At 36.2% G+C, this 27,920-nt stretch overlaps 2 protein-coding genes across 2 annotated transcripts in view; one reads left to right on the top strand and one right to left on the bottom strand.

The window, feature by feature from the left end:
• Positions 1 to 27,920, top strand: part of LOC134752369 (CUB domain-containing protein 2) — a 369,359-nt gene that overhangs the window by 135,711 nt on the left and 205,728 nt on the right. The window contains exon 4 of the mRNA XM_063688053.1: positions 5,600 to 5,780. Within this exon, the coding sequence (XP_063544123.1) occupies positions 5,600 to 5,780 (181 nt within the window). The remainder of the gene's footprint in view (positions 1 to 5,599; positions 5,781 to 27,920) is intronic.
• Positions 6,473 to 25,154, bottom strand: LOC134752711 (uncharacterized). The gene is made up of 6 exons (XM_063688400.1): positions 24,837 to 25,154; positions 24,262 to 24,365; positions 22,062 to 22,209; positions 20,449 to 20,568; positions 14,853 to 14,989; positions 6,473 to 6,656 (listed from the first exon to the last, which is right to left on the bottom strand). The coding sequence occupies exons 1-6, from the start codon at positions 24,867 to 24,869 to the stop codon at positions 6,485 to 6,487; spliced, it is 714 nt and encodes a 237-aa protein (XP_063544470.1). The 5' UTR covers positions 24,870 to 25,154; the 3' UTR covers positions 6,473 to 6,484.

Genomic DNA, 27,920 nt, shown 5'->3' on the forward strand with positions numbered 1-27,920 from the left:
CCGTTGAATTGAGTTATCTTGCAGTCATACCAAGTTGGACGGGACAGGCGGCCCAATTTCCGAATAGTTTCACATTCGGACGACTGATTACCGTACTCGGTTCGAATGATCGAAGTGAATCATTACGTGGAGCTAGATTTTGATCAAGCGAGTCCTACGCAAAAGTTTTCAGTGCTTGACTAATTGCAATTAATTCTGCTTTTCCTTTATTGTGTTTTACGGTTCCGTAAGCAAAGGATCCCAAAAACCAACGGCCCTAAGGGTTTTGTAACTAGGCACCTGCTCGTATGATGTCAATTTATGCTATTTGCTTTTGCAGTATCATATATCTTCAAAGGGAGATATGCGTTGTTTTTACCGCGGTATTGTTATTATCTTAAACCCATACCTACTTATTGTTATGGGAAAAAAATGATGATTACAATTAACTTTTCGCCACACTAGATCGTAAAGGCCCTTTTTATTCTTCAAAAAACTGATGAGGTGCGTTTTATTCACAAGAGTGGCAAAGTAATTTGATACCAACTTTGGCTTGTTTCCTTATGTTGCCTAGTAGAATTGACTTATAGGGGATGATTTGAAATAATAACTATTTAAATATTAATATGGTTCACTATGGCTATTAACTTGTGGTAGTAATTAGTGAGTTTTGGTTGTCACCTGACGAAATTGTCATTTTCATGAAAATCACGATGGTCTTCAAAATAAGATTGATTATTATTGAACACCGACTGAAACTCATAAAGGATAACTCACGTTAGACCGAGCCGTGTCCGGGCCGGAGCTTCCGGCGCTTAGTTTTCTATGGAAAGCATCACGTGATCACCTGTCATGTTATAGAAAAGTAAGCGCCGGAAGCTCCGGCCCGGACACGGCCCGGTCTAACGTGAGTCATCCTTACATCTCATAATCATCATCGTAGTATCTGTCACCAGTGTCGCTACTTACTAATAAATGAGACAGTTACTGGTCAGTCAGTTATAAATTCAATACACACTTAATCGTTTCCCAGAAGATATATATATACTTATAAACTGAAATTAATATCATATACTAAGAAAAAGTGACCAAGGCCTCCAGGGCCCAAGGTTGGAATCGAACCAGCGTCCTCTACTATCGCGGCGGGTGCCTGATCCAGTCGGCCACCTGGGTCTCGGCGGCATAGGTCGAATTTTTCCAAGTACATATAATATGCATTTCTTACTGGCTTATGGCGCCCCCTGAAATATTTTCTAAAAATAATTTAATTTGTTCTTATAATTATAATAGATATATAATATACAGGGTGATCAATCCAAATGTGTCAGTATGGAGAAGTCAGAAACTATAAGAGATAGCAAAAACTGTTCTTATGTACCGATGGCGTCGATTTTAGATTTAATAATAATTTAACATTCAAACTTTTTTTTTACTCTCATACATAACCGGGAATCGAACCTGGTCAATATTCTTTATGTAATCGCGTGTAGTATTTGTTTGTATAATTGATCCTGAAAGAATACAAAATTAGAAAAAATTGAATGCCATCATCATCTTCCTCGCGTGGTTCCGGCATTTTGCCTCGGCTAATGGGAGCCTGGGGCCGCTTGGCAACCAATACCAAGAATTGGCGTGGGCACTAGTTTTTACGAAAGCGACTGGCATCTGACCTTCTAACCCAGAGGGGAAACTAGGCCTTGTTGGGATTAGTCCAGTTTCCTCACGATGTTTTACTTCACCGAAAAGCGACTGGTAAATATCAAATAATATTTCGTACATAAGTTTCAAAAAAGTCATTGGTACGAAGCTGGGGTTTGAACCCGCGAACTCCAGATTGCAAGTCGCACGCCCTTACCGCTAGGCCACCAGCGCTTTAAAAAAACTGAATGCCATTATTATTAAATCTAAAATTGAAGCCATGGTTCCTAAGAACAGATGTCGCTATCTCTCATAGTTTCTGACTTCTCCCTACTGACCCATTTGGATTGATCACCCTGTATACTTATCCAGAATATTTATAATTATACACATAGTAGTATTGTTAGAATGTAATTTCTTTAACAAATAACAGAAATAAGGTTAAATAATTTCACGGTTTAGACTCATTTGTTTTAGTCACTCGCGCGACCTGTTTCGGAGAGCCTAGGTCTCCTTTCTCAAGCACTAATAGTGCGAGCAGCGTTCACGACGGCCGTGTATTGTGTCCGTTAGGTTTTTTGTAGGTGCTAAACTACTATCGCGAAATTTGTAAATATGTGAATATATCGAGTCACGTAGATTAATGATACTCTATGAACGCCATAGCTAAAACGATACAATTCATAAACATATAAATTATAGGAATGTAGTGAGGTTGACTGCGACACTTTCCAATTCGAATCTGACTGACGGATCCTTTTAGGATGCCAGCCCCTTTCGGGCTGTCATCAGAATCAGCCAGGAACCAATCCATTAAAGCAGCTGTTCGGATCATTCAAATAAAAGTCACTGTATCGCAGCCAAACACACTCAAGCATTGACTATTATGACTATTTTCAATACTTGATATTCCATCAAACGCCGTCATAGTTAAATTCATAATAGACGGTCTGCGAGAAATATATATAATTTACAAGAATTGCTCGTTTAATGGTATATGATTTTATGCATACTACATAGTTCTAGAGATCCTGGTCTATTGGATGAGTGATATGCACAGGCAAATATTGCAAACAAATATGAAATTAAAATTACATAATAAATTTGTATGTTCGCATCGTGAGTATCAGGATGGCAGGTGTACATCAACAAATGGAGCTGCGGTATACGTCAGGAGTTAGTGCTAGCAATGTGCCAAATGTGCGCCAAAATTGGAGCAATGTGCTCTTTAAACTCCAGAGATATTTACCACAAATCACAAATCATATCTTTATCATTGCTATTTCAAATAAGCAGGCGTCTATATATATACTTATTTAATTCCATATTACTCTTTAACCGCTCTTTGAATTTGATTGTGCTTCATACATGTGGAAGCACATTGCGAGCACTAACCGTAGGCAGTACTTTCACCCTTGAGTAGGCAGCCATTAGCTAGAACTGGAAATGCACCCGCCAACCTGACGTCAGGTTGGCGGACGTCATTTATATCTTAAATATCTCTGGAGTTTAAAGAGCATATTGCTCCAATTTTGGCGCACATTTGGCACATTGCTAGCACTAACTCCTGACGTATACCGCCGCTCCATTTGTCGATGTACACCCGCCATCCTGATACTCACTTCGCATCGACCTCACTGTTGTTAATTAATAACAAGCTGCTTACTCGGAACTATTCCGTTTTAATGACAAACTTCTACGTGTTGTAGGATTTCCTCAGCCTGGAAATAAAAATAAAAACTTATTTATACCTGGTGTTCGTACTTGTCTGATAACCAGCCTTTTCATTTGTAAAAATAATAATATTTATGAAAAAACCTACTTGAAGGTGGCTGTTTTATGTATTCAGATGAAAGAAGCGATATTAAATTTATTCTGTAAAAGAAGGACGTATTATATATAATATGACATCAATCGCCGTTGTTCTCTTTATCTAATGAAATTTCTTTTTGTCGTTTGGATTGATTTAAATTAAATTATAAAATAAAGATCATGTGTCTACTTATTGGCCGTTTTGATAATGAATGATGATAATTAATTAAATTAAATTATAAAATAAAGATCATGTGTCTACTTATTGGTCGTTTTGATAATTAACGTGACATTTTTACGTACAATAACATTAAGACTAATGTATCGATCTAAGACTTCAAAACACGCTAAGCGCCACTTGCACTATCCCACTAACCCGGGGTTAAGCGGTTAAACCGTTAATCCAGTGTCAGATTGGACTGGTAACCATTGTAACTCCAAGTTTAACCGATTAACACCGGGTTAGTGGGATGGTGCAAGTGGCGCTTAGTGGTTATCAATAAACGTTGTAGTAATACTACCACTATAATTTACCCATGAACTTTGCAAATTAATGAAGATGAGAAACGTTTAAGCCAAATTAGAATAGTTTGAGCAAATTGTAGGGCATAGCTACCGGACAATCAAATATGTTAATGAAATTCTGTGCGTTTATGATAACGGATGTTTGGTGTTTGGGAGTAACAATAGTTTGACTTAGCTAATGTCGGCACAATGAATGGGTAGGCATCGTTATATATCATGTACGGACGGCAACTTGCTGATAGAAATGATAATAAAACAGAGCGATAGTTTAAACTGTTTGAAGGCTAACGCCTAAAATCTGCCACTCAATCATTTGGATTGCTAAATTCTAGAATATATTAAGTTGTTTGTCAAAAATAATTTTTTTAATGCAAGCTTTTATCGCTGACTGTACTTTTCTTTCAATAGGCAACTAATAATTGTCGAGACAATTTTAACAAACTCAAATTACGTTAAGTTGCCTTGTTTTATCACAGAGTTATACCCGCGAAAATCGAAGTTCGCAAATTGCGGGCATCTTTCTCTGTCACTCTAATTACACCTTCATTGGAGTAAAAGAGAAAGATATTAGAAATTTGCGAATATCGGTTTTCGCGGTAGGCCCTCTGATTAGCTCGATGGTATGTACCATAATATTGCATTGTCACCCAACTCACATAATATGTATGTGAAGTTTCAGCTCAATTGAATAATGGGAAGTGGTTCTAATTTAGCTTGCAAAACTAGACCCGTACAAATAGTTACATACATTGCGTGTTAAATAAAAGCTTGTAAAAATTATTCAATATATTTTATTCATATCAATTGTACCTTTATGTATACATTGTTTTGCGTTTAATATGGATCAAACATAGACCAAACATAGAGGACCTTAAGTACCGGTTATACTTACCTAAATGCAAAATGGGATCATTAAGCTAGTTACACCTTACAACTTTTTAAAATGTACAGTATTATATTAAAATGCTCCCACCATCCACCCTTCAACGATATGGCCTCACACTCTTATGCTTTGCTTGTACCTTTATGAGATGGACTACGAGATAAAGCGCTGGAAAGGAAACGTCGGGATGTACTTATTTCATTGTATTTCATTAATGCGCCATTCAATCCTCTTTAATTCATTTGTTTATTGAATAACTATCGGCTATCGCGGTAACACAAGTAATAATTCGTAGTTCATAATAATTTTTAATCAAAACATTCTATGTATCAAAGGCCTATGAAACTCCATATAAGATGAATACAGACTAAGGAAAAAACGTGCCTCGGAAATCAAGAAAATTTGATTCTCGCACAGATGGCGCTACCACCAATACCAACCTTTGGCCTATTCTCGGTTAGATGGCGTTGACGGTTTCGTTTGTTATTTAACAATTTTACCACATATCAGTGAAAGAACATGGGTCAAAATCATATAAAAATAATAAATACAAATATATATTTTTTTATCCATATATATATATACATTTTTTGATATTTTTTTTTAGTTTGAATCGTGTGTCGATAGATGGCAGTAAATTTACTGTGACTACAAAATTTACTGTGATAGTACCCCTAGTATCCCTAGTACCAAAATTTACTGTGACAGTAGTCCTATATAATCTCTTTGTATGTATTGAGTTGTTTGTATTGTTGTCATCAGGCTGTACTTGCATCCGCTTCACGTCGACGCTCGGCAAGGAGCGCGGCATGTTCAGCAGCCCGGACTACCCGCGCGCCTACCCGCCGCAACTTGACTGCGTGCTCTACACTTTCCTCGCCGCACCGCACGAGATCGTCGAACTCGTCTTTACAGACTTTGATATCTACAAGGAACATCTCGAGTGAGTTTCGCACCTATGTTTATAAAATTTGTTTCAGATAATATTCCATAATTAGTTTAACAGGAAGGTATTCCATAATAAGGTTAGGTAACGTTATTTAAAGCATTTATCCTGCGCTATAGACACGTCAATTAGTCGCAAAATGGTAGGTACCTAATCGCTTACTATCAGGTGATCCGTCTGCTCGTTTGCCCCCTATATCATAAAAAAAAACTTATAAAATGGATAGGCGCAGCACATTATTATAGTGAATTCTGAAACATCTTAGGTGGATTCAAAGTTAAACCCTCTAAAGCTAAATGAATATTACATTAACGTTGGTAGGTATCTTATTAATATTGATTCTTTGAATTTATTTCAATCTTGGAAGTCTTAGAACTATGTTTAAAAGGATTTAGGACGTCTCTCGGAAGTTAGTATTACTCGAAGGATCTTCTCAATTTCCTCAAGGATGAATGTATAAGGATGTTTAAAATAACACCATCTGTGAAACTTTATCCTATTTTGGTGTAACGGACCATCAAAGCCCGAAAATATATATCGACAATTTTTTGCGTCAGCAAAAATAATTCTAGTAACGTTTAATAGTTAATTGGATATAAAACTAAAGTCTCAAGGCTACGTATTGTTTGGATTCTGGATTTCATTAAAATACAGTTATTAATTTCAATGACATTTTATGTCATTTAATTCTCGTAGAATATTTACACCACTTCCTTTTTGTTAGATTTTCGCAAGCCACAAAGTTGACTGCAGAAACGAACATAGTCAATCATGGTGTTTCCGCCTATTTGTGTGGTAGGAGCGTCGTCCAGCGCGTAGTCAGCTTCCTTCTCCGTAAAGCGGTCGCCCCACGTCATAAGATCATGTCGAATCCTAAAAAAACAAATTATTATTAACGTTTTTTTTTACACTTTGTTTTTGACATTTTTATCTATGGATATTATTTTAATTAAAACTGTACAAAGATGTACATTTTACCGCCCCGACTGAGGTGGTTTGTGGCTCAAGTACGAACCTTTAAGTGCCTATAGTTAATAATTAAATCATTCCATTTGTGTTTAAATGTACTCACACACCTTATTGTTCTATATTTGACTCAAGATTTACATATTACCTAGATTTTACATTCATGTATTTTAACTTATATAGTTGGACCTGACTTCTGATTGTTATTAACTTAACACCCTTTTTCTGAGGCGCCACTTGTAAAATGGCAAACCTGCATAGTGCAGCCACCGCGCGCACTGGCCGGCTGTAAAAAAAATAAGCCATTCGCCCGTCTTTTGTTTTTCTCATAATTTTTCTCTGGGAATTTTCTTGCAAATAACCCACAACAACTCTGATTACTTATATTTATTGTGACTCCATGCTTATGTGATTTGTGTTAAAAGTATTAATACGATAGTAATACGAGGGCTGCGTCTATGAGGCCATCTGAATGAGGCTTGGGTTAGGTTTCAACCCGAAAACTAAGAACGCACGATTGTTGCAGCCCTTTTTATTGGTTTACAACTGAAGACGCATGTTTGAAGCTACTTATTTTCTGGATATTCGCTCCTGAAGTTTTTATCTGCTTGCGCCTGGTAGCCCGCAGTTGCTACTACCGCTGCCAAAATTCATCGTTCGGCTCGAAGAAGATTGGAAATCGAAAACGTTAAGGCCAGTGACGATATTTTATTGGTTTTGACTCGTGTACTGACAAAAATTTGTTTAATTTATTGTACATATTTTTGTTATTATATTGTTTTACTTTAAGAACCTGGTTTTCATTTTCTACCGCTCTAGTTAGCCGTCTACATTATGTACCAAGATGTACAGTTTCTGCAGCTATGCATGTGTGCTTTGATCTGACCCAAAACAACATCTCCGTGCAAACGATGCATCTGTACTTTGTCCAAAAAGTAGAGCGTCATCTTGCACACGCATCGCAATTTCCCACTCAACCTAGCCGTAATTATTAATAAGATCAACATTTGTATTCATTGTAATTTATAACATTGCAGTAAACTCTTGTCTTATATTTGCTATCTTTTTGTTGGTGCTTCGGCACCGTTCCTTGCATTTTGACATAACTTGACATTCCTTGACAACTCATTGGCATCCGCTATTGATATTCGCTTTACAAAAGCAACTTTACTAACTAAGTAATAGCCTGTTTGTAAGTATTCTTATATTTTATAAAGCTTGTAAAACAGAGGGTATAATATAATCAATGTTACACTACGTGCACACTGTTTCTGAACTGTGTCTTTATTGAAATTGTTTGGAAGCAAGACTTTAGACATCTTAAATTTATTATACGAGCATAATATATACGACCAAAAAATGTTTTTATCACTGTTTCCTCGCCAAATTTCCCGGAATTATATGAAATCCTATCCCGTTGCGCCGTAAAATTCAGATTGCACCAAAAATTTTAATAAACCTCTAGAGGATGACTTGAGGAATACGACTCGAGGTTTTAATAATGTTTAAAATATTTATTACACCAGTGGATCGCCCTTCTGTTTTATCTACGAGGTAGCTGAATTTCTAAGAAATTAGCGGTCAGTTTTTTTCTTTTATCCATAAATATTTAATTTTAAGAAAGTAGAATTAAATGGAATCAAATATTGCGAGAAAAATAGAAACGGTGAAGTACACATTAGGGTTGATAACTAGGAAAGATACATAACTAAACAAAACGTCAAGTTGGTATACAGAGGATAGTAATTAATAAAGATCTAAAGTGAGAAACATGTATCTAAGTATACGTATGCATAAGCGTGGTGACTTGGGTGTTTTTCCTAAGTAACTCATGCATATCCAAAATTTACCAATAGGTGAAGCAGGCCAGGGGCCCGTTTCTCAAAAGCTTGTAACTTGTAATACAAACGGATGTCACTTTTTGACAGCTTTTGTTAGAAAGGGACTTACACTTGTATTACAAGCTACAAGCTTTTGAGAAACGGGCCCCTGATGTTAAAGTTCACATATACCAAGAGGAACTTCTCTCACATAATGAGTTTCATTGATGTGTACGAACGTTTTGTATTGGTAGAGACTTTTCACAACACCATCAGATGTTTGAATCTGGGAGGCAAAATCTCATACTGCTGGGCTGATGATGAAGAACTCCTTAACGACATGCAGTCGGGGAAAAAAGCTGCCACTTATATGTAGGTTAACCTTTCGTATTTATAATAACGTATAACAAACACATTTTTCAAAGCGATTAATTATGATGTATAAAACGGCTTTAGACCTCGAAAGTCAGAACCTGAAACGGAAAAAGCGACTGTAACGCATAGCCGTATTTTATTACATGTAAATAATTAATCTCTTTGTATCTCCTACAGTAGGTAAATTAAAACGTCCTAACGAATGTCTTACTAAATTAAATTTTAATATAGATATTTCTAGTTTTATTTATTACTACCTATTGCCCGCGACTTCGTACGCGTGGATTTGTATGTTGGTGGTTATATATTCTACATGAGCATAATATAGAACATTATGCAGCAAAAGATATCAGTAGGGACGGTTAATCATTTGTTAATAATTATACAACGCATGAAATTTGTCTTTCACAAACTACGAAGTTTCAAGAGCCTAACTGAAAAAAATTGTTCCCGATATAATCCCTCTCGACCCTCTTAGAAGATTTACAAGTCCACTACCTACTACCAAAACTATTCATACAAACTTTTCAAAAACGGTGTAAGTAATCAGTTTTCGTCTATTTTAATATAAAAGAAAATTTGTACCACATATAAACTTACATCCTCTTTTTAACCCCTTTAGGGGTTGAATTTTTAAGAACGTAGAAATAACTTTTTTTTTAATTTTATACAATGCCTTTCAAAGAAGTTTCAAAGCATTTGTAATAGATTCACTTTCAACCCCTTTTTAACCCTTTTAGGGGATGAATATTTAAAAACGCTTAAATTACTTTTCTTGTATTCTAATAATATGCCTTTATACAAAGATTCAAGTCCCGCACCCAAACAATATTTGATCTCCATACAAACTTTCAACCTCATTTTTACCACCTTGGGGGATTAATTTTCAATATTGCTGAAATAAGTTTTTTCTCTTTTAATTATATATCTTTCTATGAAGTTTCAAGTACCTAGCTTAAAATAAAATTAGGACCCCTTTTTGCAACCCCTTTTTAACCACTTTAGGGGATGAATTTTTATAAACGCTGAAATGAGTTTTCTTGTTTTTATATTATAATTAATAAACATTTATATTATAAAATTTGAACCCCAAGACAAACTTTCATCCCCTTTTTAACCCCCTTAGGGGTTGAATTTCCAAAAACGTCAATATTACTTTTTTTTTGTAATCAGCTATTATGCCTTTCTAGGAAGTTTCAAAGTATTTGTACCTATAATGGATTCAAACTTTTAACCCTTTATAAACCCATTTAGGGGATGAATTTTTAAAAACGCTGAAATCACTTTTCTTGTATTTTAATAATATGCCTTTATACGAAGTTTCAAGTCCCGCACTCAAAAAAAAGTATGATCTCCATACAAACTTTCAACCCCTTTTTCACCACCTTAGGGGATGAATTTTGAAAAACCCCTTCTTAGTGGATACTAACGTCATAAAAGCTACCTATTGTGAAAAATTCAGATCTCTAGGTCCAACGGTTTGGGCTGGGCGTTGATTTAAGTGAGTCAGTCAGTCAGTCAGGACTTTTACGTTTTTATATATAGATAGATTATCGTGTATGGATATTCCCATAGAATTGTAAAATATATCTTTAATATAAAAAGAACAAGTTAATATACCTATAATAAGGAAGAAAGTTAATGTGTTCGCTACATATTATGCAATGTTTTAAACATGCAGAGCTACAATACATATAATACCGGAACTACGTGCAGTAATGAAGAAATTAATAAAAATTGCAATCATATACAACAGTCATGTGCTAATTACTACATTACTTACATATGTAAAATGTACCATTGTTGATAATGGTGAGATAATGATTGCAAAAGTTTCCTATTGTGGTGTTTTTTTACTCAATGGGTAACGCAGTTTCGATATCAGTGTAAAGTTTTTGTTAAGTATCTCTTATATTTTATGAAATAATCGCCTGGTTACACTTAACAACCACACTATTTAAAACACACGTTTCGGGGCTAAATTACTTTAATTTAAATAATAGGAGTTATTACAAATATAAACAATATATTATGATAGCAGACACATGTAGCTCATATCATTTCTTGAGGTTTCCCTAATATATTTCGCGTACCGGAAAATGTAATTTAATCTTGATCCGTTTTGTTTATGGATCTCCAGAGGCGGACGTGAACGGTCCGCGAGTCAGGCCTTTTTGCGTCTATTAAAATATTATGCTCCTTTACCGCGATTATTATAAAATTTTCTAAGATAATAATAATAATATTAAGAGTCAAGTTATAAAGGAGATAATAATATTAAGTACAAGTAGGCACGTTTAATAAATCATTGGATTTTTTACATCAGTTTCTGAACGGTCACAGAATCGTAAATTTAACGACTTTTTTAAGTTAACTTTTACCTTCTCTTGGTTTGCCTTACGTAAATGGTCATGCAATGATTTCATGACTAGGTATTATTTATAGATAATTTGTAATATTGGTAAGTAAATATTGAATGCAAGTACAGTACCTAAGCCTCGTATGATTAATTCCTCTCGAACTTCGAAGGTGTTCTGAAACCTCAATTCCGTGGAGATTAGATAAGTTCGCCTATTCTCATAGTTCAAGTCTAAGTTAATGCTAAGTATACTCGTAGTAAGTATCTACGGCTTATTAATTACGCTGGGGAAACTTGTTGAATTTTATGTTTAAACATCGGTCGGAAGGATTTTCTTAAATGATTAAATGGCTTAGTTCTGCCTTACGAGTGCTTACGATGTTACAATGATGATTACACGACACGGCGTGGATCGTGACGCCATAAGGTGAATGTTGGTTTTCAAAATATGATACATATTTGTTACCAATATATCTGTGTATCTTGCTTGCACTCATAGATTGGTAAGAGAAAGAATAAGAGAGACAAGAAGCAGGATATGTTAATATCAAATATTGACTTAATTAATAGGGTGGGTCATTTTTTTCACTCTCTCACTTCACTTTAAATATTTTATTTTATTAGGGAGCACAGTTCAAAAAAGGTGCCATTTGGTAATTAATTATTTCACGTTTTTTTTATTTATTTTTTTGCTCCTTTTTTACTGCCTCCGGATTTTAGTTAAAGTTTTCGTTCAATGTACGAAAATAGTAAACAATTTTTTTCTTTTAGAGTACTTTTTAGGGTTCCGTACCCAATGGGTATAAACGGGACCCTATGTAGACTCCGCTGTCCGTCTGTCCGTCTGTCTGTCTGTCTGTCACCAGGCTGTATCTCATGAACCGTGATAGCTAGACAGTTGAAATTTTCACAGATGATGTATTTCTGTTGCCGCTATAACAACAAATACTAAAAAGTACGGAACCCTCGGTGCGCGAGTCCGACTCGCACTTGGCCGGTTTTTATTTATTTATTGGCTCTGAACCTTTACCATGCAATTTCGAGCCAATAATGATATATATTTTTTGATAAAAGAGACAATACATAGATTTACTCCGCAGACCATACAAAATGTAACAATATTTATATATATAAAAAATTTGATATGGATCTGGAGGCAGAAAATAAATTCCAATTGCAAAATAATTTAAAATACTGTTTATTGGCATTATTACGCATCTTTTTATAACTGTGCCCGAAGTATAATACTTTTTTTCTCCATACACGAGTAACCCACCCTATTAACTAATATAAATCTCATAATCTAAATAGGAATGCCTCCAAATTATTAGTGGTGTCTGTAAAAATACAGTATTCGAATTTAAACTGTTAAAAGACTGTGTGATGTGTTAGTGCTTGAAAATGGCTCTCCTAGACCTACCCCCTTATTCCTAAAACTTAGGAACCTCTTACAAACCTCTGTCAAATCATATCAGTTTCTAACAAATAGAAATGACAAAAATAACGGAAAGGGGCAAACTATTATAAACGGTTTGTTAGATTTGACAGACGTTTATGAATAACTAGCGCCCCGGTTTCGCACGGGTAGTTCAACTAATTTACACAAAACCTTTACAAATTATACATGTAAACCTTCCTCTTGAATCACTTTCTATTAAAAAAACCGCATCAAAATCCGTTCCGTAGTTTTAAAGGTCTAAGCATACATATGGACAGACGGGCAGAGCGGAAAGCGACTTTGTTTTATACTATGTAGTGACTCATCATGAGGCCTGTAACATCTTAACTGATGATTTAAGCAGCTTCCATGTATGGGACAAAGCCTCTCGTAACCGTGACTGTACAACCCAATGCCCAACATTTGCGACCGCAGCCGACAGCTGAAGTAGGGAGTCATGTCGGCAGCAACTTCTGGAGTATTGTGCCTCTTTGCGCATTTTCGGGTTAGATCTTGGAACCAGGCGTTGTCGTGGGTTTCGCAATGGTACACGTCCAACCATCCATACTTGACCAGATTATAAGTATATTTTTGTATAAAGTATAATTATGTTAAACCGTCATGAAATAGTTTACTGAGGAATTCTAACAACACAGAAAAATCAGGTTTCTTTATAAAACTCCATTGGGCTTAATTCATTTCATATTCAAATTTAACAAACATTTCATAAACAAGAGCAGGAAGTTGCCTATTTCAGGAATATTCTATTGACAATAATTTCTTCTTTCAAGGGCAATTCTTTGGGTTTTGGTAAAAAAAACTTTAGGTTGTGAAGATTTTCCTCGAGATTTAAACATCTCATATGATCGTTATTAATTGCCTAATTGCGTATGTTACCGTAAAATCCTGTTATAAGTGAAAACGCGTTTTTCCTAGTTAATACTAGTTTCCCGTATCGCCTTGGTGAAAAGTGTGAAAAGGCATTTTCCCTTTAATGAATTTTCACCAAACGTGCTTTTACGGTAACACAGTTTATCATTGTATATCCTGAAACTGCATTGCCCCGCCGCTTTGCTGCCGGCTTCATTGCCGCGGGAAATGACATTGTCAATGGTAATGTCCTTGATAATTGTACGCTTCGCATGTTACAAAAAATATTTAATGTTTGCTCACCTCAATGATACATAAACGAAATTGTTTACTTTGAAAATGCCTGGTATAATTTGCCTCTATGAAGACAAAATGTCATCAAAGAAATTCAAATACGGCGTGGAGCTTCATTATTTTTTACACGACTGCCCAAAAAAGAAAGTGTAATGTTTTCAGCGTTCATGTTTGTATGTATATTTAAATAAACCAGTCTCTTTGAAAGCTGCAACTCGTAAACTTCTTATTAATTCAGGCCATGTTCGTTTACGGCATGTTTTTGTTCACCTACGTGAACAAAGTTAAATTCTTAGGCATTTAAATTGTCAGTTTAGATTTGATTGAAATAGAATTTCTGATCGATACCTATTGATCGGTGTTTCGTTGCTCAAGTAATTGTATTATGTTCATTTCTTATTTATTTACCAAATTATTGCTGTATTTGTTTAACTGTATTTGGCGTACGCACTAGTTTTTACAAAAACGACTGTCGTCTGACCTTCCAACCCAGGGGGAACTAAGCCTTATTTGGCCTACTTTTTCACAAATTAAGGAAATGTATATTAGGCCAAGCGCGCACTACGATTTTTTGTCGTGCGATAATTTTGTCGCAGAAATGCAACGTATGTGTATATATGTCAGTGCGAGCATATACGACAAAAAATATGTATTACAGGGCGATTCTAAAAACGTGTCGCAAAAAATCGTAGTGCGCGGTTGGCCTAATAGGCACTATAATAAAATTCAAAAATAATCTACTGTTAACTACCTCAAACTAAAGTAATTTAAAATACGGAACTCTACAACCGTAAGCTATTATTAAAGACAACCGACTGAAAAAAATGTTCATCAGAATACACGTTAGATGTAGATTGGAACATATAAGGTGCAAACTCCATGTTAATATCTACTTACAGATTATTTAAATCACACATGACTGCATTTTAGCGTGCATTCTTTATTACCTTTCTTCAGAAATGTATCCCGAATTATTTCTATCCCAACGCGAGAGAGCCGCCACCAATGTTTCCTCCGAGTCCAGTTCCAGAGTTCGATACCCGAGCAGATTGACGAACCCGTCGAAATCGAGAGGGTTGGGTGCCTGCAGGGGATTTAGACAATAAAACTGTACACAAAGTGCCAGGTTAGGTACATTCAACGAGGTTACTTAGACAGCAAAAATACATGATCTTATTGACTGTACTTCATAGAATTCTTAGTCCAAGTTAAAGTCACAATAACTTATTATGAAAATGGTTTTATGGTTCCGTATTATTTGTAATACCTATGTATAAAATACTAGAGCTTTACTGTGTTACCGTGTTATATTTTGTAGTATGTAACTGATTCTGCGAAACTTAAGTTTTGGGCTGGGTGTTATACCAATGAAAGAGAGACAATACCACCATACATTGTGTTGTTATAGCTCAAACGGATTAGGCGGCGTTTTCGATTACAACTCCTACCTGCTTTTCCGACGTCGTTAGCAAACATCGTCATATTTCAACCAATTTACACAAAACCTTAACAAGTTATACACCTAAACCTTCCTCAAAAATCACTATTAATAAGTGAAAACCGTTTTGTGGTTTTTGAGTTTGGGGGACGGGGGACTTTGTTTTATAAGATGTAGTGATTTGACGTTTTACGCTAGATTTGCGGATGCCAGTAGGTGGCGCGACAGTCGTGCACGTATCGAATATCCAATACAGCGCCTGCAAGGATAGGTCTATTTTTTTAAATAATAAATATATAATTGGTCAAACCAAATTGTCAGTAAATAAGAACAAAAAAAACTATACTCATCCTTTTCTTTAGTAGCCACGAGATCGTACCGCGTAAACTCCTAAAAAAAAAGGGGGAAACGGTCGGCGCCCCAGGTCCAATCTGTGCTAAATTTCTGTCAGCTCTTAGCAACTGGGGCAAGTTATATATCATTTTTGTATAATTTAGGGACGAAGAATTTATTTTTGAAATAATCGTTTTACCTTTTTATAAAAAAGAAATTGGTTTCCGCACAAAAAAGAAAATGACGTAATTTTTTGTAACAATTTTGACATTTACAAACACAGTGTAGCGATTTTCACTTTGTCATTGTGTCTTTAACTATCACCTTTTCATGCCTATTCAAAATTAAGAAAGCGTAAGCCCTAGGAATTTGCATTGACTAGGTACTTTACTTTTTAATAACGGCGAACGACACGGACAACCATTATAGTACCTATATTTATACAAGTAGAAAGAACGGTCCAGTGTTAGGGATTTCCACATGGATACATTTTTCATTTGGGTCGCGCAAACATCAAACTAAGATCCAAGCCGGCTTTAAAAAAGGTTTTGCCGCCACCCATACTAAGAAAGCACGTGAAATTCAAGAACCCCCGCTGACGCGGTGGCTTCGCTTGACATGCGCTTAGGTGGCGCGGGGTTTTACTCTAACAATGGTTTCTTTCAAATTTAAATATAAGGATGGTTAATCTAGTTATAATTCGAGCTTTTTTTTATTAGTTTGTGTTTTTCATTTTATTTTTTTACGATGTTAGACACTACGTAAATATTTATACATCATCATCGATCTGTCGAAAATATATTAGAAATCGAACTAAAGACATACACTTGGCTTGAAGAGATAAAATTAGATTTTTAACATGCAGATATGTCTGCGAGAGCAACGCACGGATCGCGGAGGTTGCGGGTTCAAATCCTGCCGGAAGTGTAACTTTTTCCATTTTTTAACAAAAAAATAAATATATATATATATATATTATTTTATTTCTGGATGACATGGGTTTAGATGTAACGTTTTGGTTGGAAATAATAGACAAGATACTAAATTACAATTATTAGTACACAATTGTATTTTTTTCGCAGGTTGTATAAGAATTTCCGCTAGGTAGTAAAAAAGCCGATTTTCATGATATTCTTTTTTACTTCCAACATTATTTAAGTAAAGGTTGGAGTTAATTTTGAAACAATGTCAAGTAATGCAGAAGAATTAAAAAAAAACCGGCCGTGCGAGTCGGACTCGCGCACGAAGGGTTCCGTACCATTATGGAAAAAAACAGCAAAAAAATCACGTTTGTTGTATGGGAGCCCCATTTAAATATTTATATTATTCTGTTTTTAGTATTTGTTGTTATAGCGCCAACAGAAATACATCATCTGTAAAAATTTCAACTGTCTAGCTATTACGGTTCATGAGATACAGCCTGGTGACAGACAGACAGACTGACAGACGGACGGACAGACGGACAGCGGAGTCTTAGTAATAGGGTCCCGTTTTTACCCTTTGGGTACGGAACCCTAAAAAAATCCAATATAATTGATCTAGTTATAATTTTCCCCTAATTTTCGTTTTTCTATTGACTGCTATTTTAATGCACACAACTGTTGTTATGAATGATACATAGTTCGTAGATAAGATAATTTAATTTCAGTCCAACAAGAAGCAGAAATTATAACTATAAAGCTAACTAAATTGGTTTATACTTGGTAAAACCAAATTACTTGACAAATATACAGCGTGTCCAATAAGTCCGAATACAGTACAAATATTTGAATAAAATAAATGTACGAATAGTTACTACTTCAATTAAAATTATATTTTATTAATGGCACACTTATATAATATATTTACAACAAATGTTTCGGAATAACTCCACCTTCAACATTTTTACCAGCCTCAAACGCTTCTCGAATGAATCACACGCAGCACGCACAACTTCCATTGGCATTTCGTCCCAAATACGATCGATAACCTTTTTGAAATGAAAACGTACCTACATGTAGAATGCACTTGTGTGACAGAATGAGATGGATTTATGACTGTTAGCTATTTGCAACTATCATTATAAATGTATCGTTATCGCGGGAGCAAAAACAAGCCTGTCAAAGAACACATGTAACAGAACGTCTGTTTTGTAAAAGTGGAATATTCTGCCTACACATTTAAACCTCTAAGATGTTCTTATCGTTCGTTGTTACTCCCGCGATAACGATGTATGAATAATACATACAAATGATGTGGCCTGTTTACGCTCAATATTTATACTGTTTCTAGTCGGACTTTATCATGACATGCTCATCCATGTTCTCAATATACATTATTGCAGAGGCCGGGAAAGAGCAACTCGTTAATGAGTTTCCATGAATTGCTATTCCTGCCGAGGAAATGCTAAACCTGAATCAGTGGAGGGAATCTCTCGAATCAAATGGGTTGCGCATAAGCAGAACAAAGACCGAATACATGGTAAGCGACTTCAATCACAATCATGTCACGCTAGATGGTTTAGAGTAAATAATTTCAAATATTTAGGCTCTGTTCGCAGAAGAGGGATCGATAACCGCCGACATTACACACATAACTACATGCGAGTGGAATAAATGGCGCACCTTGACAGGAGTCTTATGCGACCCCCTTTTTTTTTTACGCAGGGGTAAATGCATTTACGCATCTCACCCCCCGGGCTGGGAAGCCGGGGGGGGGGGTGTGGGACTCGCTCCTCCCGTACATCCTCTAACCAGAGGATGGGGAGGAGAATACCCACTAACATCCCCTGCGGCGTCACCCTCTCGGACGTTGTATGGGCATCCGCACCAAAGGAGGGGAGAATCAGGGACGCTTCTGATTCTCCCCCCAGACGTGTAGGACCGTGCAATATGGGCCCCCAACCCACTAGCCCTACCGAGGGAGGACGCGGTTTACAGCAGCGTACTGCGCACGTCTTCTCCCTCTTCGTCTGCACCGAAGCGGGGGCGCGTCAGCCGCGTCTTCGCGCCCCCGCTCCGCTGTCTCCTTCTGCAAGATGACCTCCTCGCAGAAGGAGATTACCGTCTTCCAGTTCCTCTCACTGCCCAGCATGGCCGCAACTACGCTGTGCAGCGAGAGATCCGTCATTCCTATTGCTGCCGCAAGAGCGCGGCGATTCCCTTCCCAACGACTGCACACCTCTAGGGTGTGTTGGGCCGTGTCATCGGGGTCACCGCACTCGTGACACTGGGGCCCCATTTCCCTCTTTATGTTGTGCAGGTAATGACCGAAGCAGCCGTGTCCGGTCATCACCTGCGTTGCCCTATATTATAGGGCCCCGTGTTCCCTCTTCAACCACGCCTCTATATGAGGGAGGATTGCCCCTATGGTGCGTGTTCCATAGAGGGAGTCCTCCAGGCCGGTCTCCCATAACTCTTGGAGCCTGACCTTAGCCTCTCGGTCTGCCCGCTCTACCACTTCTGGGTCTAAACGCTCTCCTCGAGCCCTGGCCTCCGCCCTCAACACGTATCTCTCCGCTAGGACCCGCGCTTCGAGCTCCCACGGAGGGGTGCAAGCGAGGGGTGAAATGCACTATGAAATGTGTTCGTAATCGATAGTTAAATAAATAAAAACTTATTCTAAACATAACTAAATATAATTTATAAATGTTGATGGTAAGTATCGCAGGCGGGGACCAACTTGACCGCCACCCACGAAAATACCTACCTAAGTAACATTCTGCTAAATATTGAACTTAACAACCAACAACCAAAATGACTATAAGTAACCCTGTGTTGGTCCCCGCCTGCGATACTTACCATCAACATTTATAAATTATATTTAGTTAGTATTTAGAATAAGTTTTTATTTATCTAGTTAAAATGAAAAATATGTATTTTTGACGTGTCATGTTGCATGCAATATATATAAAAATAAATGTTGAAATATTATTGCTTTAGTATTTAGTATTAAGTTTTAGTTAATAAGTACATTGCTATATACCCTAACAGGGTTCATGTGAACACTTTAGCTGTAAAATGCTCTTTGTAAGACCTTATGTAAACACATGATTATAAATGCAATAAATGAATTATGAATTATTTAACTATCGATCACGAACACATTTCATAGTGCATGTTATATTGTTTAAACGGTATTTCATAGCTTTGTTTTAGCATTTGATTAAACAATATTTCTTGTGGGGCTTGTTTTCCTCTTTTTAGTGTGCAGTCGGGGTTTTTTTTTATAATAATTATTTTTTGTTTATATGATATTATTACTCCTTGCAATTGAGTCCTTTTTAAAGGAATGGCCAGAGATTACACAGGATCGGGAAGACTGGAAAAGGTGGGGGAGGCCTTTGCCCAGCTGTTGCAGCAGTGGGACATTATAGGCTCCTAGTAATGAGATTATTGCAAATCACAAGATCATAGCGATCACTAAACTAAATTAGTTCAAATTGGGCATATAGATTACTATTCCATAATAGAATAAAGGGAGATTTGTGAAGATAAAATCTATCATTTTTTATTTCTCCATACAAAGTTGGACCACCCTAATACATATTAAAAAAAAGTAAATAACAATACAGTAATAACTTTCCGTCTGCTAAAACAGGACAATAAAGGTTTGTTTTATTTATTTATTTGAATTTGACCATAAAGAAGAACTTTCCTTACTGTTTTGCTACAATAAGGTGAACATTTCCGAGCACATTGGAGAAAATAATTTTAATACAGTCACATAATACGAGTATTAACACCTAATATTTGAACAGCCAAACTAATATTAACTTAACTAAAAACACAAACCTCAGACAACATGCCGCGTACATCTTTATCATCCACACGCTCCCCCAGGCTAACGAGAGTGCCCCACAGGTCACTGTGGTCGATGCAGCCGTCGCCGTCCAAATCGAACAACAGAAACGCCTGCGAGAACACATCGCCAATGATAAATTTGAATAGGTAGCATACCGAATATTCTACGAGGGAACAACAGTTCTATATAGGTTAATTTGCGATTTACTTAAAGAAATAAATCGCAAATTAACCTAGACACAGAGTGAGTGAAGTTTTTTTGAATCAAATTTTCATTTTTAAATTAATTTGTATCTGTGTACGGTTTTACGCTCACTGATCATTAGAAGGCTGCAATTTGGCAAGGGTTAGAAAACTAGAACCCAAAAAATGTGGGCAACTCCCGTTACGTTTACGAGTTACTTATTATACATATTCCATACTGTAGACCTATTATTGTGTTAAACGGGCAACGGAACCCTTAACACTGGGCCGATATGCTCTTGGCCGGTTTTTTTGCATAAGATACCTATAGGTTAACATTATCAAATTCTCAACTTAACTGCTGAAGGAAAATTACGCTGCAGCCACTGACATATATATTACCTCAATGGCTGCAGCAACTGAAAAGGTTAACTGCAGCTACAAAGCGCTGAAATAAAGTTTTTAACGCTTTTACGTTTTTAATGTTTAATGAAACATAAGAATCGAGCGCTTTATACAGTGTGTAAGGGTTAAGTAACGTGTAAGTACTCGTACATGTAGTCAGGACTTGTTTACTGTAAGAAAACGCCTGGCTGAATATATTTACTTTCAACCGTTCCCAGGAATGTAATATGCCCCTTTATCACTAGGTACCTATTGGGTGGATCATGAAGCCCAACACAATACAATTTTATTATAATTAAGGCACATTATAAAGAATAAATATATTCTGATATTGTTCACCAAAAAAGCTAGGTAAGTACCAAAAAAATTATCAACATGACCAAGTTTTATTTCTATGATCAGATATTTTCTAACTTCTTCTTGTGCTAACTCGGGGCTAGTAACTGTAGTGATTCTTGTTATTAAAGTTTATGACCTTAAAAGGCTCGATATTAGACATGATATTGAACCTCTTTACGTAATACAATAAGCAAATGCATAAATATACATTAAAAAACTAATTAAACGTCTTATCTTATCTTATAATTTCGGGGGCCCTTGCGGATACACTTCGACCCATAGGGATCTTTTGTGCAGTTACCCCCTAGGAAAGATCCGTCCGCTACTCAAGAGCTTTCCCCACCATCTCCATATGCCGGATGATGGACCTTATGGGTAGCGTTTTGAATTCCTTTGGTTCCAGGTAGCCTGTTCCAAAGTCCTTCATTGTTTGTCTGGCGAGGGCGTGACATTCATACATAAGGTGCTCTATTGTCTCTTCCTCTTCGCCACACATACGACAATCGGTGTTGTTAGCGTGCCCCATCTTGGCCAGGATTCCCTTGACCCCGTAATGGCCAGTAAACACCCCCGTTATTAAACGTCACTATAGTCACTTTATAGTTTATACGCATCTTATTAGGTTTTTTTAAATACGACAACAACAACAACAACAAATGTATTAACGACACGTGTACCTCCTTGAGCTCAAACAGTTTAGACTCGTCCATCTCGGCGAGAACGTTGGGCGGCACACAAAGGGACTCCCGTGCCTTGGACGCAGAGCGGGACCGCGGTGGCGGGGACAGCGTGTCGCCACCGTCAGCACTCTCCGACAGTATGGATCTGGACACATTACATAATTCGCTCAATTCTTATATACAAATAATAGAATAACCCCATGCAGTAAAATAAATTTCGAATATTTCAAAAACTCGGTGAAATATTATCTAGACAAAAACATTATAATTTAATTACTCATTTATGCTAAGGGCTAGGTGGTGTAAGTGAAACTTAACAGGGACACAGAGAAAGATTCTGTACGCCGAATATTAAAATCTGTAAAAAGTACTGTTTTATACACTTCGGCCAATCGATTTGTTCCAGCTAATTTTTTTCGTGGAATACAACAAACATTTTTAAAGTGGAATTCATATTCCTCAAACTTTCCTATTACGAGTAAGAGAACGTATGAGCCCTAAATCTGATTTAAGCAAGTATTTTCTCTAAGAACATGTATTTCTTCCGCAAAAGTGTCGAAGACTTTTTTGTGTAGAATTCAATCGGCTTCAATGTTGCCTTACATCATAATTGTGTCGCTCTCAAGAAAAGGTACCACATTGTCACTTACCACAAGGACGCTCTCAACGCTCTGACAGGTTATTCGTATAGCGGTGCAAGCAAATTTCATCCTTATGGTAAGCGACAATGTGGTGCCTTTTACTTGAGAACGACACTGTCATAGAGAACTTAGATTCCAAGTAAAATGCAAATTTCATCTTGGAGAAATTTGCACATTTTCCAAGGTGGTGGCGGTTCCTCGAGGTCCCCAAATGTCAAATTGTGTGGACATGAAAAAAAGACCTTTAATTAACAAACATACCAAATCTCACGACTGTATTAGAGATTTCAAGGTTAGTCCTAATCCGATTGAGCTATAAATATTGTAATCAGCAACAGTGGTGTGACAAAGGTGTCATAATTATTTAAGTATTTTTATAAAAAGTATTTTTAAGAGCAATAAACTTTTAACAGTTACTTACACATATTCCATACTATAGACATATTATTGTGTTAAACAGAACCCTATACACTGGGCCGATAATATGCTCTTGGTCGGTTTTTTTTTCATAAAATACCTATAGGTTAACATTATCAAATTCTCAATAAAACTGCTGAAGGAAAATTACGCTGCAGCAACTGAAAAGGTTAACTGCAGCTAAAAAGTAATATTAAAAACCGGCTAAGTGCGAGTCGGACTCGCGCACGAAGGGTTCCGTACTATTACGCAAAAAACGGCAAAAAAATCATGTTTGTTGTATCTATGGGAGTCCCACATAAATATTTATTTTATTCTGTTTTTAGTATTAGTTGTTATAGCGGCAACAGAAAGCCATTCGCCATTTCTGGCACTTTTTCTTTTTTATGTGTCTCTGTTTTATATAATTTTCTATTTATGTGTGCTAACGAATAAATTATTTCTATTCTATTCTATTCTAAATACATCATCTGTGAAAATTTCAACTGTCTAGCTATCACGGTTCATGACATACGGCCTGGTGACAGACGGAAAGACGGACGGACAGCGGAGCCTTAGTAATAGGGTCCCGTTTTTAACCTTTGGGTACGAACCCTAAAAAGTATGTAGGCGAGGCTATTTCAATCGGCTCTCAATAAAAACATTTACAACGAAATGAAAATGGCGTCTTTGCAAAGCCGTGGCCCGGGCGGAAATTAAGAATATCCTTTACGTTAAGCGTTTATATTGCGACCGGTCTGGCTTTCCATTAAATTAAATCGTTACTTAATAGTAGGTATTTCTACATTTATTTTCAATTAATATTTTGCTTCGTTTTTCTAACTCTGGGGGCTCTTCCATAGAAATGCTCCATTGAATTTTAAACTTGAAGAGTACCAAAGTTTTAATACCTATTATAAAGTAACTAAAATTAGCTTTTGGAGTAATCAGAAGAGTAACTCCACGGGCCTGTCAAGTTTGTAGTTTTAAATATAAATGACAAAGCTATAACAAGGCGTCACATGCTATTTAATTGTAAGAGCAAAACTCCCATCCTCCTAGTTTCCTGCATTCACATAAAGCAGTTAATAAATTCCACTTCCTTATAATGTCTGTCTCATTTCGAGCTAGTTTTATTACAATGCAAGAATGCAACTTACTCGGTGCCTGTCGCCGCGGACTGGAGGAGGTTCTCTTTGAATTTCTTTATTTCGTCCCGCGACTCGTCGGGCCGACTGCGGCGCCGCTCGCCTTTGGGCTTGTTCTTAAAAAACATAATGAAGTTATTATATCACTGCTGGCAATTCGTAAAACGTTGAAGCACTCTATTTTCAAGCAATAAAAACGTTTTAATAAAACGTTTCAACTTTTAGAACTTAATTTCTCTTTTGCAGACGGTAGGTAGTTTAGCAGATAATGGGTACGAGTCGTAGCCAATTTTCAGTTAAAAACTTGCAATTTATGTAATCCGAATAAATTTAATGAAAGAGATAACAGAGTTTATCTCCATTCACTTAGTGGGTAGATGTTTTAAGAGTTATAAGTGCGAGCTACTGAAATGATTAATTGAAAAACTATTAAAGGTAAATAATTGATTCGTAGTCGTTAATATCCGGTGAGCGATTAATTATCCGACTGAACTCAAAATTATAATTTGTATTGAATTATATAATCACAGACTCTTTACTAACTATCAAAGAAAGAAAAAAATATGCATCGAACAAGATAAACTTACTTCTTGTTTCACATCGTTGTTTTGCTCTTTCATCTTCCGTAGTCCGAAACTATCCTATTTCTTCGATTTCTCGTGTTTCTTAAAACGCCCGTCCAAATGCACGTTTTCTCACGACTGAGCAGCGCACTGGAGAAGTTATTACAAGTGGTAAATTTGCGGAGATTCGGATGGCATTTTCGCCCACGAACATAATTTATTTATTTCAGTCAGTTGCACGCTGATTACGAGATTAGTCGAGATGTTAACCCCAGCTAATTAATCTTTGGGCCGAAACTGTTGTGAGATTTCCAGGTCGACAACTTGTTCGTTCCCCGTTTACACGTTTCCACTCGCTTGATGGCGTTGGACTGGTTGGACAGCTGTAAATTGTTGCTGTTGAACCCTCTATTTGTTTGGAAAATATGTTCACTTAACAAAATATTGGCTTCCTTTATTTTTTGGCATCAATGACTCTCGAAGAGTATGGGCGTTTTAGTCATATTTGATTTTATTATTAGGTATATATAAAGATCAATAACATAATGTACTTAGGACCAATAAAAATGGGTATTCGCGCATATATCGCTTAAAGAAAATTATTTGTTTATTAGTAAATAAGGTGTAAAATACATATTTATATTTACTAGGTGTTGCCCGGGAGGAAGTTACTGTCGTACTTTACATGCATGAGAAATCATTAGTTAACTATTTAGTATTTTCATTTACTATGTAACTAAAATTTAGCTAACTCTTTTACTATCATGACCGTTAATACGAATCATAATACAGGCCTCGTTTAGCATAATAAAATACGACGGTAACATGGGTCGAAATAAGGAAAAACCTTTATTCTTTACTCATTTCAATATTCACACTAGAGAGCGTGACGATGAATGTATAAATACTTAAACAATTAGGTATGTCAATATTAACCCTTTTGTAATATATGGCTTACCAAGCGTTAGTGATGGTTTACCCTGAAGCTTGGATTAACCATGAATGATTACCTCTGATAGGGTCGGACGTATGGAGCTGTTGTTACCTCAGCCAAGGCGTCGATTGCAACATAACTGAGTAGAACGAATTTGGTTTGCTGAGCAATTTGCTTTAATAAACAGGAATTGCGTACGCGTAGAACTTAGAAGTACATTTTGTAACATTGTATTATTTGGTGATAAATAATTTTAAACTATTTTTGCTTTTTAAATTGACGTTGATTTTTTTTCTTAGTTTCGTTGAATTTTTAAACTGGAAATAGAAATGTCATCTACTAAAGAAAAAAATATTAGTAGCCCTCCAGTGGTGGAGACCGGATTCGAACCGGCGTCTTTAGCTATCGGAGCTAATGCCATTAACCCCTACGCCACTCCATCACGTAGTCACTTCATGGCGTCAGCCGCGATAGCTAAAGACGCCGGTTTGAATCCGGCCTCCACCACTGGAGGACTTTGTTACTTTTTCTTTAGTAAGTATATGACATCATTTAATTGATAATTGATAATTTTATATTATATTAAGTGTGACTACTTAAAAACACAAATCAAAATATTTGATAAAATAATTTGATTCGTTCCAAAAAAAGTCGCTCTATGAACTCGTCGGCGAAAAGCGTATTAAGTAGGCCATATAAAAAATATTTAATTTATAAGTCAAGTGCGATATTCGAGATGTATAAGCTTTGGTGTATGTACTTATCATCGTACGTACATTAAATGAACATTGAGGTAGCAGTTACTGTTTTTTTTATATCGCTACCTATTATAATAAACAACATACCAACGTCATCCTATTTACAAGTGTAATTGCGCGTTGCACTTCCGATAACTATTTGCAGTCCTCAGCCGGAGCCGAGCACTTCAAAGAACCCAATTTCGAAACTGCATCAAAATGTTGCTCGAAGTCCAAAATGTAAGTATGTTTTTAATCAGCTACAGCACTTTCAATAAATTTAAATGCAATATAGTCCGTGCGGTGAGAAATTGCGGTTGAGTTAAACGTTCCTCAGACATCCGGAAGTAGCAATTTATGTTCCTACGATAAAATAAAATGTCTTATTGCTGGAACATGATTTTAGTTTAGCAGTATTAAGACACGAATATATTAAGTACTTAGAAATTAGAAACACCTTTTCAATTACGATCTCAATAACAAAATACTGTTACAGCAGCGATTGAATTCATTAATTTTAACTATAACTTAAATACAGCACATTAGTACCTTAAGAGTAGTTTAAGTGTAGTATATTTCTATTACATGTTTTAGTGAGAGCTGTTAAGGAAATAAGTGAATGTCCTTAATGTATATTTGTAAACTCATCTCTTGCTCACTTATTTCTGTTTGCTTTCCAAATAAATAAAATAAAAATAAAATAAAATTAATGTAGGTACCTTTTTGCAGTTAACAGACGAGGACAGATTTTTCGAATGTTCCGTTGTTTTTCGATTTCATTACTACGAGTATTACTGCCGATGCCGATATCTCTTCTAGCTGAAACTTTTTGTTAAGAAATCATTATTTAAAGTTCATTTAGTAAGACAACAAAGTGAACGTCTCGTATAAGGTCTGCCGCTTTTGGCATGAACTGGACAGCTACTTGATGCCTTTGATCTTTACAATTCTTTTCCCAGTTACTTTATTCACCCGTCTATGCTTGATCGGTTATACAGTTTATGTTAATGCAAGTTTATGTTTACACTATATCTATCTATCTTAAGAGTTTGTAAAAAAAAAATGGCTAAGTATAAAAACACTTTATATTTATTACATCATTTAGATCAAATGATTGCAAGTAATCAAACCATATGACACCCACGTTAAAAAATTCTAATTTGGTTGTCGCGAACAGGCGCAGCACTTGTATGAGTTTAATTGCATCGCTGCATAGGTATGATTATATTGGCTTAATTCAAACTATTATTCCAGCATTATCGTCGCGGAAAGTCACCGTCGTGTCATTTAACGTAATTGTGCAAGCAAAGAAAGATATAACTCCGTAATAGATGGATACAGTCTAAGGAAAAACGTGCCTCGAAAATCACGAAAATTTGATTCTCGATCAGATGGCGCCACTAGGTTTGGCCTACTCTCGTATAGAGGGCGTTGATG

The sequence above is a fragment of the Cydia strobilella genome, chromosome 2 (assembly GCF_947568885.1).
Source record: "Cydia strobilella chromosome 2, ilCydStro3.1, whole genome shotgun sequence".
Classification (NCBI taxonomy): domain Eukaryota; kingdom Metazoa; phylum Arthropoda; class Insecta; order Lepidoptera; family Tortricidae; genus Cydia; species Cydia strobilella.